Genomic DNA, 12,492 nt, shown 5'->3' with positions numbered 1-12,492 from the left:
TCCTCGCTAACAACTTGATGGAGCTGGATGTGCTATTCATCACTCCTCAAGCATTGTTCTCGAAGTTTTTTTTTCTCTTCTCCCCAACGAGTTGGTTTTTTTTTCTCGTGTGTTCTGTGGTGAATTAGTGCCCAAAGTGCCCAAAGCAGCCAGAACCGAGGAAGCAGCGCCTCTGCAGTGGTCTGGATCGGCGTCTGTAGTGGATCAATAACCATAACGGCATCGTCAACACGTGGTTGACGCTCAGTTGAGTACAACAATAACTTCTGCTATTGTGTTGTCTCCGTAGCGCGTGACTTTTGTGTCTCCCTTAATAGGGTAACAGAGCGCATATCGGAACAACAAATTTATGTGATTATTTTTATTTTATTTAAGTTTTTTTTTTTTTTTCAAGTGAGATAAAAAAATTGTATAGATAATAATCGTTCGTTCTAAGAATGGAGGAGGGTGGGGGTCTAGACATGGACATTTCAGACTCCCCCTCGCTTGCTCAAGCAGGGTGTAGTAAGTCCCTTAAACGGACTCCTATGCCCGAAGATTCTTCTTCTGGGGACGAGTCAACTCACACTACCAAGCCCCCCTCCAAAAAAAAAGATTGCAAACCTTTCCCCTGATTCCTCCAATACTTCCACCCAATCATCGACATCCCTTCCCCCCTCTGATGTTACTGTCCCCACTCAAACCTTGTCCTCGAATTCCTCTCCTATTGTTTCCGCTCCCCGTGTCAGGGTTTATCCGGACGATGCGCCTGACGCTGGTCCTTGGGTTGTTTTTTTCCGGCCCAAACCTAATGGTAAAGCCTTGAGGGTCGTACAGATTATGACAGATCTGAAAAGATACACCTCTGTTTCGGAAATTTGCAAAGTAAGACCGAACAAACTGCGAGTTGTCGTGACTAACCGAAAGGACGCGAACGATATTGTTGCTGATAAGCATTTCATCCTCGAATATCGAGTTTTTATTCCCTCCCATAACGTAGAAATTGGGGGCGTTATATCTGAAACGGGTCTGACGTGCAAAACTATAGAAAGTATGGGAGTTGGCAGGTTCAAGAGGCTTCCTTCGATGGAAGTCAAAATCTTGGAATGTCGCCAACTTGGAAAAGTTACCCAGGAAGGAGTAGAAAAGAAATTTACGCCGTACGACTCGTTTCGAGTCACTTTTGCTGGTGCCGCCCTCCCTGACTACGTTATGGTGGACAAATTGAGGCTGCCGGTGCGACTCTTCGTGCCAAAGCCCATGACTTGCAACAAATGCAAGTCAGTTGGTCATACAGCAGCTTATTGCGCCAACAAGGAGCGCTGTGCCACATGCGGAGAGCAACATGAGGGGAAATCCTGCAGTGCGACTGAGCATAAGTGTCCATATTGCGGGGGATCCCCACACGTGCTCTCAGCTTGTGAAACTTACAAGAGTCGCTGGGATAAACAAAAGCGCTCTTTGAAGGAACGCTCGAAACGCACTTTCGCGGATATCTTAAAGGGCGCTTCCCCACTGGCTCAACAACCATTACCAACAAACAATGTCTTTGCTTCACTGCCAGTTGACGAATTGGAAGCGGATACAGCTAACGAGGGCACACCGTTTATTTTCAAAGGGAATTCCCGGCGCAAAAATGTGTCCACTCCCAAAGTTCAACGACAAGTCCCATCGGTGGTACCCCATGTTAGCTTGCCTAAAATATCGAGTGCAGCGGACAAGCAAAATCAGGTTCCTCCTGGCTTCCGTGGGAATAGTTCACCTTCGAACGACCCAGCACTCGAGGGGACATCAAAAACCCCAACTGTCCCTTTTTTTGCGTCCAGCTCAACTTCCCAATCGGGATTTATAAAGTTGACTGACCTTGTGGATCAAATCTTCACGTGTTTTAATGTTTCCGATTCCATCAGAACCATTGTCATCTCAATGCTTCCAGTACTAAAGACAATTTTGCAACAATTGATGCAAACATGGCCCCTCCTTGCAATGATTATCTCTCTTGATGTCTAATTTGAATAGAGAGGTCGGAGATATCACTGTTTTACAGTGGAATTGTCGTAGTCTTATCCCTAAATTGGATGCATTCAAATTTTTAATTCATAAGTTCAATTGTGATGTTTTTGCTCTGTCCGAAACTTGGCTTTCTTCGCGAGATGATCTCTCTTTCCACGATTTTAATATTATACGCTTGGACCGTGATGACAGATACGGAGGGGTGCTATTGGGGATCAATAAGTGCCACTCATTTTTCCGAATTGACCTTCCACCTATTGGAGGGATCGAAGCTGTTGCTTGTCATGCAAACATTAAAGGCAAAGACCTCTGTATTGTCAGCTTGTATTGGCCTCCGAGAGCTGCGGTTAGCCGCAAACAACTTGTTGACATGTGCTCACTCCTTCCTGAGCCACGATTGATCTTGGGAGACTTCAACTCTCACGGAACTGCCTGGGGGGAACAGTACGACGACAATCGTTCATTGTTGATATATGACCTTTGTAACAGCTTCAATATGACCGTTTTGAACACTGGGGAAACAACACGTGTGCCTAAACCTCCTGCTAACCCAAGTGCTCTTGACCTCTCGCTTTGCTCGAATTCACTATCGTTAGATTGCAAGTGGAATGTAATCCAGGATCCCAACGGTAGTGATCACTTGCCAATCAAAATTTCCATCACCATTGGGTCGAATTCTTCTGAATCTATAAACATGGCATATGACCTCACAAGACACATTGACTGGAAAAAATATGCGGACGCGATTACTCTAGCCATCAATTCCAGAGATGGTTTACCTCCATTGGAGGAGTATAACTTCCTTTCTCGTTTGATCCATGACAGCGCGGTTCGCGCTCAAACGAAACCCATCCCAGGTTCCACCGAAGGCCTCCCAATCCATGGTGGGATAGCCAATGTTCAAAGCTTTATGTAGAAAAATCGAATGCATTTAAAGCTTTTCGGAAACGAGGAACCATTGACAATTTTCAAACGTATTTAGACCTTGAAAATCAATTTAAAAACTTGATCAAAGGTAAAAAACGTGCTTATTGGCGAAATTTCGTGGGAGGTTTGTCACGAGAAACGTCAATGAAAAAATTATGGAAAGTGGCTCGAAACATGAGAAATCGCTCTTCATCGAATGAAAGCGAGGAACATTCACATCGATGGATTTTTAATTTTGCGCGAAAGGTTTGTCCCGATTTCGCTCCCGTGCAAAGAATTGTTCGAGATATACCACAAGATAGGTGCGATCTTGATTCCGAGTTTTCGATGGTAGAATTCTCTCTTGCTCTCCTTTCAAGTAACAATTCGGCTCCAGGATCGGATAGAATTAAGTTCAACTTGTTGAAAAACCTCCCCGATGTGGCCAAACATCGCTTGTTGAATTTATTCAATAAGTTTCTGGAGCATAATGTTGTTCCGGATGATTGGAGACAAGTACGAGTTATAGCTATTCAAAAACCCGGAAAACCCGCGTCCGACTTCAATTCGTACCGCCCAATAGCAATGCTGTCTTGTATACGGAAATTGTTGGAGAAAATGATCTTGTTTCGCCTTGATCGTTGGGTTGAAACGAATGCCTTACTCTCAGATACACAATATGGGTTCCGCAGGGGCAAGGGGACGAATGATTGTCTTGCGTTGCTTTCTTCAGAAATTCAAATGGCTTACGCCGAAAAAAAACAAATGGCTTCAGTATTCTTGGACATAAAGGGGGCCTTTGATTCTGTTTCAATAGAGGTTTTGTCAGACAAATTACACTCTCGGGGTCTGCCGCCTCTATTGAATAATATGTTATATAACTTGCTTTGTGAGAAACATTTGAACTTTTCTCACGGAGATTCGGCAGTAAGTCGGTTCTCTTACATGGGCCTCCCCCAGGGCTCATGTTTAAGCCCCCTTTTGTACAACTTCTATGTAAGCGACATCGACAATTGCCTTACACAAAATTGCAGCCTAAGACAACTTGCAGATGATGGAGTGGTGTCTGTCGTAGGATCAAACGAATCCGACCTGCAAGGACCCTTACAAGATACTTTGAACAATTTTTCAACCTGGGCCATTGGGCTAGGGATCGAATTCTCCACGGAGAAAACAGAGATGGTGGTTTTTTCTAGGAAGCATAGACCAGCAAAACCAAAGCTTCAACTTTTGGGTAAACCGATCACTCATGCTATGTCATTCAAGTATCTTGGGGTCTGGTTCGACTCCAAATGTACTTGGGGGGTCCATATTAGGTATCTGAGTAAAAAATGTCAACAAAGAATAAACTTTCTCCGTACAATTACCGGCACCTGGTGGGGAGCCCATCCCGAAGATCTTATAATGTTGTATCGAACAACTATTCTCTCAGTGATGGAGTATGGCAGTTTCTGTTTTCAATCAGCTGCCAAAACACACCTCATTAAACTCGAGCGAATTCAGTATCTTTGTCTCCGTATTGCGTTGGGATGTATGCCCTCAACGCATACCATGAGTCTCGAGGTTTTGGCAGGCCTACTCCCACTAAAAGATCGCTTCAATTTATTATCTCTTCGGTTCCTCATCCGGTGTAAGGTTATGAACCCATTGGTGATCGGGAATTTTGAGCAGCTGATCGAGCTAAATTTTCACTCCGGATTCATGAGTTCATATCATGAATTCATCTCCATGCAGGTTGATCCTTCTTCGTATATTCCCAACCGTGTTTGTTTTCCTGACTACATCAATTCCTCTGTGCATTTTGATCTGTCCATGAAACAGGATATCCATGGATATTCAGATTATCAACGATCGAGGATCGCTCCAACGATCTTCGATTCAAAGTATGGGGGTATCAATTGTGATAATATGTACTTTACTGATGGGTCCTCTATGAATGAGTCCACAGGATTTGGAGTGTTCAACGAAATTTTTAGCACCTCCCACAGTCTTCAGAATCCTTGCTCAGTGTATATTGCTGAATTGGCAGCGATATACTGGGCGCTGGACAGCGTCGCCTCACGACCTGTTGAACACTATTACATTGTAACGGATAGTCTTAGCTCTGTCGAAGCTATCCGTTCGGTGAGGCCGGAAAAGCACTCGCCGTACTTCCTTGAGAGAATACGAGAAATTTTGAGTGCTTTATCCAGACGCTGTTATGTCATTACCTTTGTCTGGGTCCCTTCACATTGCTCAATTCCGGGTAATGAGAGGGCTGACTCATTAGCAAAGGTAGGTGCGATTGAAGGCGACATTTACCAGCGTCAAATCGCCTTCAATGAATTTTTTTCTTTAGTCCGTAAAAATACCATCGCTAACTGGCAACGCAAATGGAACGAAGATGAATTGGGCCGGTGGTTTCACTCGATTATCCCTAAGGTTAGCCTCAAACCGTGGTTCAAAAGTCTGGACTTGAGTCGGGACTTTATTCGCACCTTCTCCCGACTCATGTCCAATCACTGTTCGTTAGATGCGCTTCTCTTTCGTTTCAATCTTTCCAGCAACAATCTCTGCGTCTGTGGTCAAGGTTATCACGACATCGAGCATGTTGTTTGGTCGTGCGAGATGTATCTTGTCGCCAGATCGAATTTAGAAAACTCCCTTCGGGCCCGAGGAAGACAGCCCAATGTGCCGGTGAGAGATGTGTTGGCTCGGTTAGACCTTGATTACATGACCCAAATATATGTTTTCCTTAAAGCTATCGATCTTCGTGTGAGATTGTACCTATGTCCTTATACCCTCCTTTTCATCCATTGCGAGCGATTGGCCCCCTTGGTATAAACAGTAAAATAAGTTGAAATGTAAATATACAATAGATTTAAGAATCGAGTGTGATCATCAACATTGTAACAATTCCCTTATATCCCATCCCTTTCCTGAAAGATGTCACCCTCTAAACTCGAGTAAACCGCGAGTAATCGGTTTTCCACCTTACTAACCATAGTGTTAGGAAAATTATTTATGTATAGTTTTAAAACATATACTTAAGAATTCGGCTCCTTTAAACTAATGTAACTGAGCCTGTAAAAATAAACGATTTATATAAAAAAAAAAAAAAAAAAAAAAATTGGCACCCTAATGTACCCAGTTCCGGAATTTGCGCAAAATCAATTCGCCGTTGCTTTTCGGGTAACACAATTTTTTTCCAATTTTCGTAAAACTGACAGCGATAAAATACAGTGTAAACAATACACTCTAAACTACTGCTACTCAAAATTTCAAATGTTAAGAATAAAAGTTGACAAGCCATTGTTGTTCTCTACAATTTATTTTATTCACATAAAATTTGCGTGCATTAAGTTTACAATAAGTAGTAGTTGGATTTGACCTTGTTTCACTCACACTGAAGCCTATTTACACGTACAAAAATATTCTCTATATGTATGCTGTATAGTTAAGTCGGATATCCATTTGACCGTACATCTATTTTGACCCTCGAAGACCAGCTTGCCTTTTGCTCGCCTTGGTTCTCAAATATACTACAATCCATGTTGTCCAGTTTGCTTGGGCCGTTTCAAATGCAGGGATTCTTCAATAACAAAAAAAAAGTATCTCAGTGCTCAATTCAGCAAACATTGTGCTGTTAAGCCATTGATTGTATAGTGATACAACAAAACAAAAAGAAAAGAAAACTAAAGCAACAAAATGTTCGAGAAAAGAACGGGGGAATGCTTAATCGCGATTAAATGATTCTTACTAATCTAAGTATGAAAACTAGAAACAGCGAAACGCTGATGATGACTTGCTGGCATTCTACTGAACATCGCATTTGATTGTAAGCTTGTAAATGGGCTTGAACATTCAGTTAATAGCTTCGGAGCCCTATCTTCTAACTTGATAGTGTATATTCTAGTCATTCTAGGGACTGTTGGTTTCCGCTCGCTTTAGGCAACACACGAAACTCAGTAGAAGAAAAGTAACCGCTCCTGGGCGGAGGTGGACAGCAATCGCCACGTCCGCTTGATGCTAATATACTGAACAAGGGCTCGAACGCAAATCAAAAACCCAAAGGCCATTATAAGCCACCAAAGCCAAGAGTTCTCGTGTGAGGCAAAATCAGTTGAATGTTTTACGATAAGTGTCCACTTGGCCAGAGATAGTCCAAACCCGGACAAAGCTCCGTAGCGGGCAGCGATTGTATGACAGAAACAGGTCAGCATCAGGAATCCAATCCAGTTGAACAGGAATGCTACCAAAAAGGCAGTCACGAAAACAATGTCTGTCCCCAAGAGGCTGTTATCAGCGTTAATATTTTCTCCGTCAGCATCGATCGCTATAAAGGTAACCGCTGGACCACCGCTCGTTCCGCCTATTGGTCGGCCTGCCGGTCCCAGTGGGAGTCCCGTGATGCTCGGTGGCGGCGGAGGAAGCTGCCCGTTGACTCCCGGCGGGATGGGCAACTCGTGATTGATCATCTTCTCCATCTGAACTTCCTCATAGGTTGGTAACTTTGTGGTCATCTCCGGATGATGTGAATTAGCATATTGGTTATGAGCTCCATTGTCAGTCGCTTCGTATGGCGGAGGAGCGCTGAAATCTGCCTTCGGCGGAGGTAAATCGTCGTTGTTACTGTTATTGTTGGCCGGCGGCATTTTGTTTCTGTGAGCTGAAAAATAAACAAGAACCAAAACTAAGTCATTCATTCGTAGCTTATTCGCAATCCGAATTCGTAAGTGCTTAAGCCAATGCAACAGATTGGTGACCTTCAACGGGAAATTTTAGCGCTTTCGAATATAGCACATCACGATGATGTTGCTCTCATTAATTAAACTGTCCGCTTTTTTCATTCGCAGCCCAACCACCAAAGCGGGAAAGCTTATAATTAGGAAACCTTCGAATACAGGCAAACGAAAAAACAACACTCATAATATCGTCACGTTTGCGAGCGAATCGTGTCATCGGTCAGCGCGATTATTTGCATGTTCCACAACACTCACCAGCAAGAGCATCACTAATGCCTTTCTCTTGATTAATGTAATTTAGATAGCGCCACTACCCTATAACTTGAAGTTTATCGATTTTCCTGGTTCACTTCCAGGAAACGATCATAACAATGTCAATGCAATTGCAAAGCACCGAAAACAAATTTTACAATTTTCATTATCGTCTTTCGCTCATATTGGTCTCACCAAATAATTGTATCGTCCAAAAATATATGACAACAGTGATGTAAGAGATAAATTCCACGAACACGGATCAACCAAATACGAAATTTACCTTTTACTTTACCCCCAGCGAATACTTTGACGAACCCGACACAAAATTCGCCCTCCAATGGAACTACCGATCAGAAAACTTTTTTCCCTTTGTATGTCAAATTCAACAGCACTGAGCTATTCTCTGCAGTTCCCTGAAGAACAAAACAAATACGTGTTTCTTTTCCTATATCGATTCTTCACTCCATTGGAACTTGTGCTATCTTCTCTTTGGTGACTTTTTTTCGTCGCTAATCCCACGGCCATCTACTACTGTTGGTTTTTCTTGCCGTTCTCCGTTTTGATAGCTGATTCGCTTGGGAGGGTGAGGATGAATTCACAAAGGAGCCCTGACAGCGAGATGACACTCAAAGTGCTGAATACACTGAGGAAATTGTATGTTCTCTGTTCGTGCCTTGATGCTTTGAAATTGGGCGAATGAAGAGAGTTTTAGTAAAAACCAAGGCGCCTCTATATATACCAGGTGAAACAATCATATGAAATGCACTTTCAGCCATATTGGAATTGCTGTCGGTATTGTTTACAAACAGCTCTGGTGAAAATCTCTAGATCATCAGAACGCTGCCGGCGGCTGCCTACAAACTGCTACGACGCTTATTCAAACGATGCCTACTATGTTCGGTTTTTGCGAATTTATGTGAAAATGAAGGAATGATTTTGCAGAATTTCATTCTTATCCAGTTCATTCACTACTCTCGCATGTGAAAATGCAAAAATGGCGTATCCTAGCAATAACAAAACAAACAACCCCCGCTCTACAAACCGTAATTCCCTTCTTATTGAAGGGATGATGTTGCTTCACCTGTTATACATTTATACAAGCGCCTTGGTAAAAACCTGGGTCATGCGGACTCACAGCCCCCGCAGAATGCAGACTTTTTTGCGGCCGATAGTTTGATCGGCCGACTTAAGCAGTATGGAGAGATATGCATATGTGCACATTACACCGATCCAGTTGGGTCGGTTTTTGCACCAACAGGCCAACTCGATCAAACTGTCTGCCGATAAAAAGTATGCAGTCTGCGGGGGCTCTCAATCGAATCTATTTTTCAAGTGCATTTTTTTTGAAAAAAAAAATTATTGCAGCTTTCTTCCCCATGCTGCCGGTTTTTCCCATTCTATCAAACGATTCTTTTATAGAAGAAGCAAACGTTTTCGTGACTTGAGCTTCGTGTATTCACCTTTTGTGACCAAACTAGAATTGAAATAAATGTTGTAATTTGGATGATTTGAATTTTTTCAGTTGTTTCAATGGAAAAAGTTCAAATAATTTAATTCTAGCGTTCAGAATAATAACATTTGTCGAGAAGTAAAATTTAATTGCAATTAAGTTAAGAGAAGTTTAGAAGTCAAAAATACTGAAATTTCAGAATCTACCAAAACGTCAGTTGTGTTTTCATGATTTCAAACGCTAGCATTAATTGATGAAAAAATGTAGTTCAATCGTTTTGTTTAATTCGATTATTTTTGCCTTTCATAACCATACTTTCTTTATGTAATGGTTTATTATAAGGAAAGTAACAATTCTTTCCCTTCCTGATTATTGGATCTTTTTTGACATTTCAATTGGATTCTTTTAGACCACCAAATTGTTTCTATCCGCATGACCCAGGTTTTTACCAAATTGTTTGCCAAAAAGAATCCAATCGGCAATCGATGTTTTGACATTTCGATTGGATTCAGAATCCAATAATCTGGAGGAGAAAAAAGTGTTATTTTCATTCATTTTAGGCTCACTAGCATTGTAGGCGTAAGAGTATTCCTTCTGATCATCCATTATCCAGTTAGACCACCGGACAGCGAAGACAGTTGATTGATCATTATTGAGTTATTTATAGAACAGCAGCCCGATGTATCGTGCAGAGCAGAACAGTTGTATGGATGAATCTATCTTATTTCGACCGTGGATCGATCTCCATCGCTGATGATTGTTGCGTGGACGGAGTTATTCTGTAACAAAATTAATCGAATTAAATAAAATGACCGTTTTTTCATTAATTAATGCTAGCGTTTGAAATCATAGAAGCACAACTGACATTTTTATAGATTCTGAAATTTCAGTATAATTGACTTCTGAACTTAATTGTAATTCAATTTTACTACTCGCCAAATGTTAGGTTTTTATTATTCTGTACACTAGAATTATTTTATTTGGACTTTTTTCTTCCATTAAAACAACTCAAAAAAGCTGATGGGTCTGAGCCAAGGGGCACGGACGGGATCTTGACATAGGACTGTAATTGTGTGTAATTGCACTTAAATTGAATTTTTGATTGTTCAAAATCTGCATTTTTTCCCTTTGGATACATCAAATGGATGCCCTGAAAAAAACCGTTTCCTGTATGTACTAGTATAGGGGTTAGATGACATAACGTGGTAGAATTCGGTACCGCATTCTGTTCAAAAATGTACACAAAAATACCATTAAAACCATTACTACCCTTTTCTTCTGTCTGTTCAGTCATGCTCAAAAAGACAAAGAGTCATCATGTATCATTTTTAAACACAAGTCTAAATAGTTAATGCCTACATAATTATAAGCCCGAGTCAAATCAATATATGACTACAAAAGTATATTATAGATATTAAAATAGCATTCTCTCCTTCGACATTGCTTGTAATAACTTTATAGCCCTGTAAGATCGCGACTACTCAGCAAACATTAAATCGTATAATTTAGCACGTACCAAGTCTTACAAGAAATTCGAATAAATCATAATCGCATATAATATCAAAGTATGTATTGTGTATATTTGAATTCGCATAAAATGTAAAAATTCGATTTTATATACCATTATCAAATTAAGTCGCAAGTCGGTATAATAAACATCAATTTTATGATGTACATTGTCGTAAAATATACTTAATCCGCATCATATGCGTATTACGCTGATGCAGTTTGTGTGTCGTATAAGCGTATAATTTGAATCGATTAAGTATTGTAGTAAATCGTGTTGCATGCTGAAGAAAATCATGAAACAGTAAATAATATTAGATCCTAATAAAGAACATATTACATCATACCCAGCAAACATTAAATCGTATAATTTTGCACGTGCCAAGTCTTCCAAGAAATCCGAATAAATCAGAATCGCATATAATATCAATCAAAGTATGTATCGTGTATATTTGAAATCGCATAAAATATAAAAACTCGATTTTAAATACCATTATCAAATTAAGTCGCAATTCGGTATAATAAACATCAATTTTATGATGTATATTGTCGTAAAATATATTTAATCCGCATCATATGCGTATATTACGCTGATGCAGTTTATGTGTCGTATAAGCGTATAATTTAAATCGATTCAGTACTGTAGTAAATCGTGTTGCATGCTGAAGAAAATCATGAAACAGTAATCATATTAGATCTTAATAAAGAACATATTACATCATATTGAAATGTCAATGAAATGCTGATGCACTTAAAAGTTTTAACCGCTGTTGAATTAAATTTCAGATAGCCGCGCGAGATAGCTGGTGGATGATAATCCAGACGACCGGAGTTCGAACCCACATCGGAGCAGTTTTCACCAAACATCAATCTGTGTCATTTTAAACATTCATATTCCACTCCCAACATAAGTCAATCAATCGATTACTATTTCTACGAACATAAATACTCATATATAAAAATGACGATTCAAGAGGTTATAATAAACATTTCACGAAAATATTTTGCACCATTTGTTTTTTTTCTATGTCTGTAATAAATCGTATATGAGTATGGCAAAAGTCGTATTTGGTGCTTTGATAATTCATGAATATATTCATATTAGATCGCAATTCAATTCCAACATAATCGCTATTATAGCCGGTCAAAGTTGCATATTCAAGCATTTGCCATGTATGTATATGGCCTCCACTTTTCATGCATATGCCAGTTAGGCGCATTATATGCCAACCAAATTTTAGGGCATATGATGTTATATATACGCTTGTTATGCGATTTAATGTTTGCTGGGACACGATAAAAACTTGAATAGAGCACAAATTGATTAGACAACAAACAATATAATATAAAATTAATGCCTATTAACGGTAAATGGAGAATAATTAATTTTACATATCAACTCACATTATGAGCTAACGCTCGAATTTAGGCAAAAAGATTGCTCGTTGCATCGGGGAAGAAGCGAGTGAATAGTGTAATCGAAAGAAAACATACCCAATCAAATCATTAAATTGTTAACTTTTTTTACTATATTCACTGTTCATGTTTCAGGCAAAAAAAATCAGGATAAATTTCCTGTCTAATGATATATAACACAACATATGTCGCGATAACCATTTTGAGTAATATGCGTTTGAAAACTCTTAATAAATCGTTACA

At 40.1% G+C, this 12,492-nt stretch overlaps 1 protein-coding gene across 1 annotated transcript; it reads right to left on the bottom strand.

Moving 5' to 3' along the window:
* Window positions 1-6,189: 6,189 nt before the first annotated feature.
* Window positions 6,190-8,474, bottom strand: LOC129767318 (NEDD4 family-interacting protein 1-like). Its single transcript, XM_055768048.1, has 2 exons — window positions 8,158-8,474; window positions 6,190-7,546 (listed from the first exon to the last, which is right to left on the bottom strand). The coding sequence occupies exon 2, from the start codon at window positions 7,530-7,532 to the stop codon at window positions 6,843-6,845; it is 690 nt and encodes a 229-aa protein (XP_055624023.1). The 5' UTR covers window positions 7,533-7,546; window positions 8,158-8,474; the 3' UTR covers window positions 6,190-6,842.
* Window positions 8,475-12,492: the final 4,018 nt, after the last annotated feature.

The sequence above is a fragment of the Toxorhynchites rutilus genome, chromosome 2 (assembly GCF_029784135.1).
Source record: "Toxorhynchites rutilus septentrionalis strain SRP chromosome 2, ASM2978413v1, whole genome shotgun sequence".
In the NCBI taxonomy this organism is placed as follows: Eukaryota; Metazoa; Arthropoda; class Insecta; order Diptera; family Culicidae; genus Toxorhynchites; species Toxorhynchites rutilus.
This window is presented reverse-complemented; position numbering and strand designations above follow the sequence as displayed.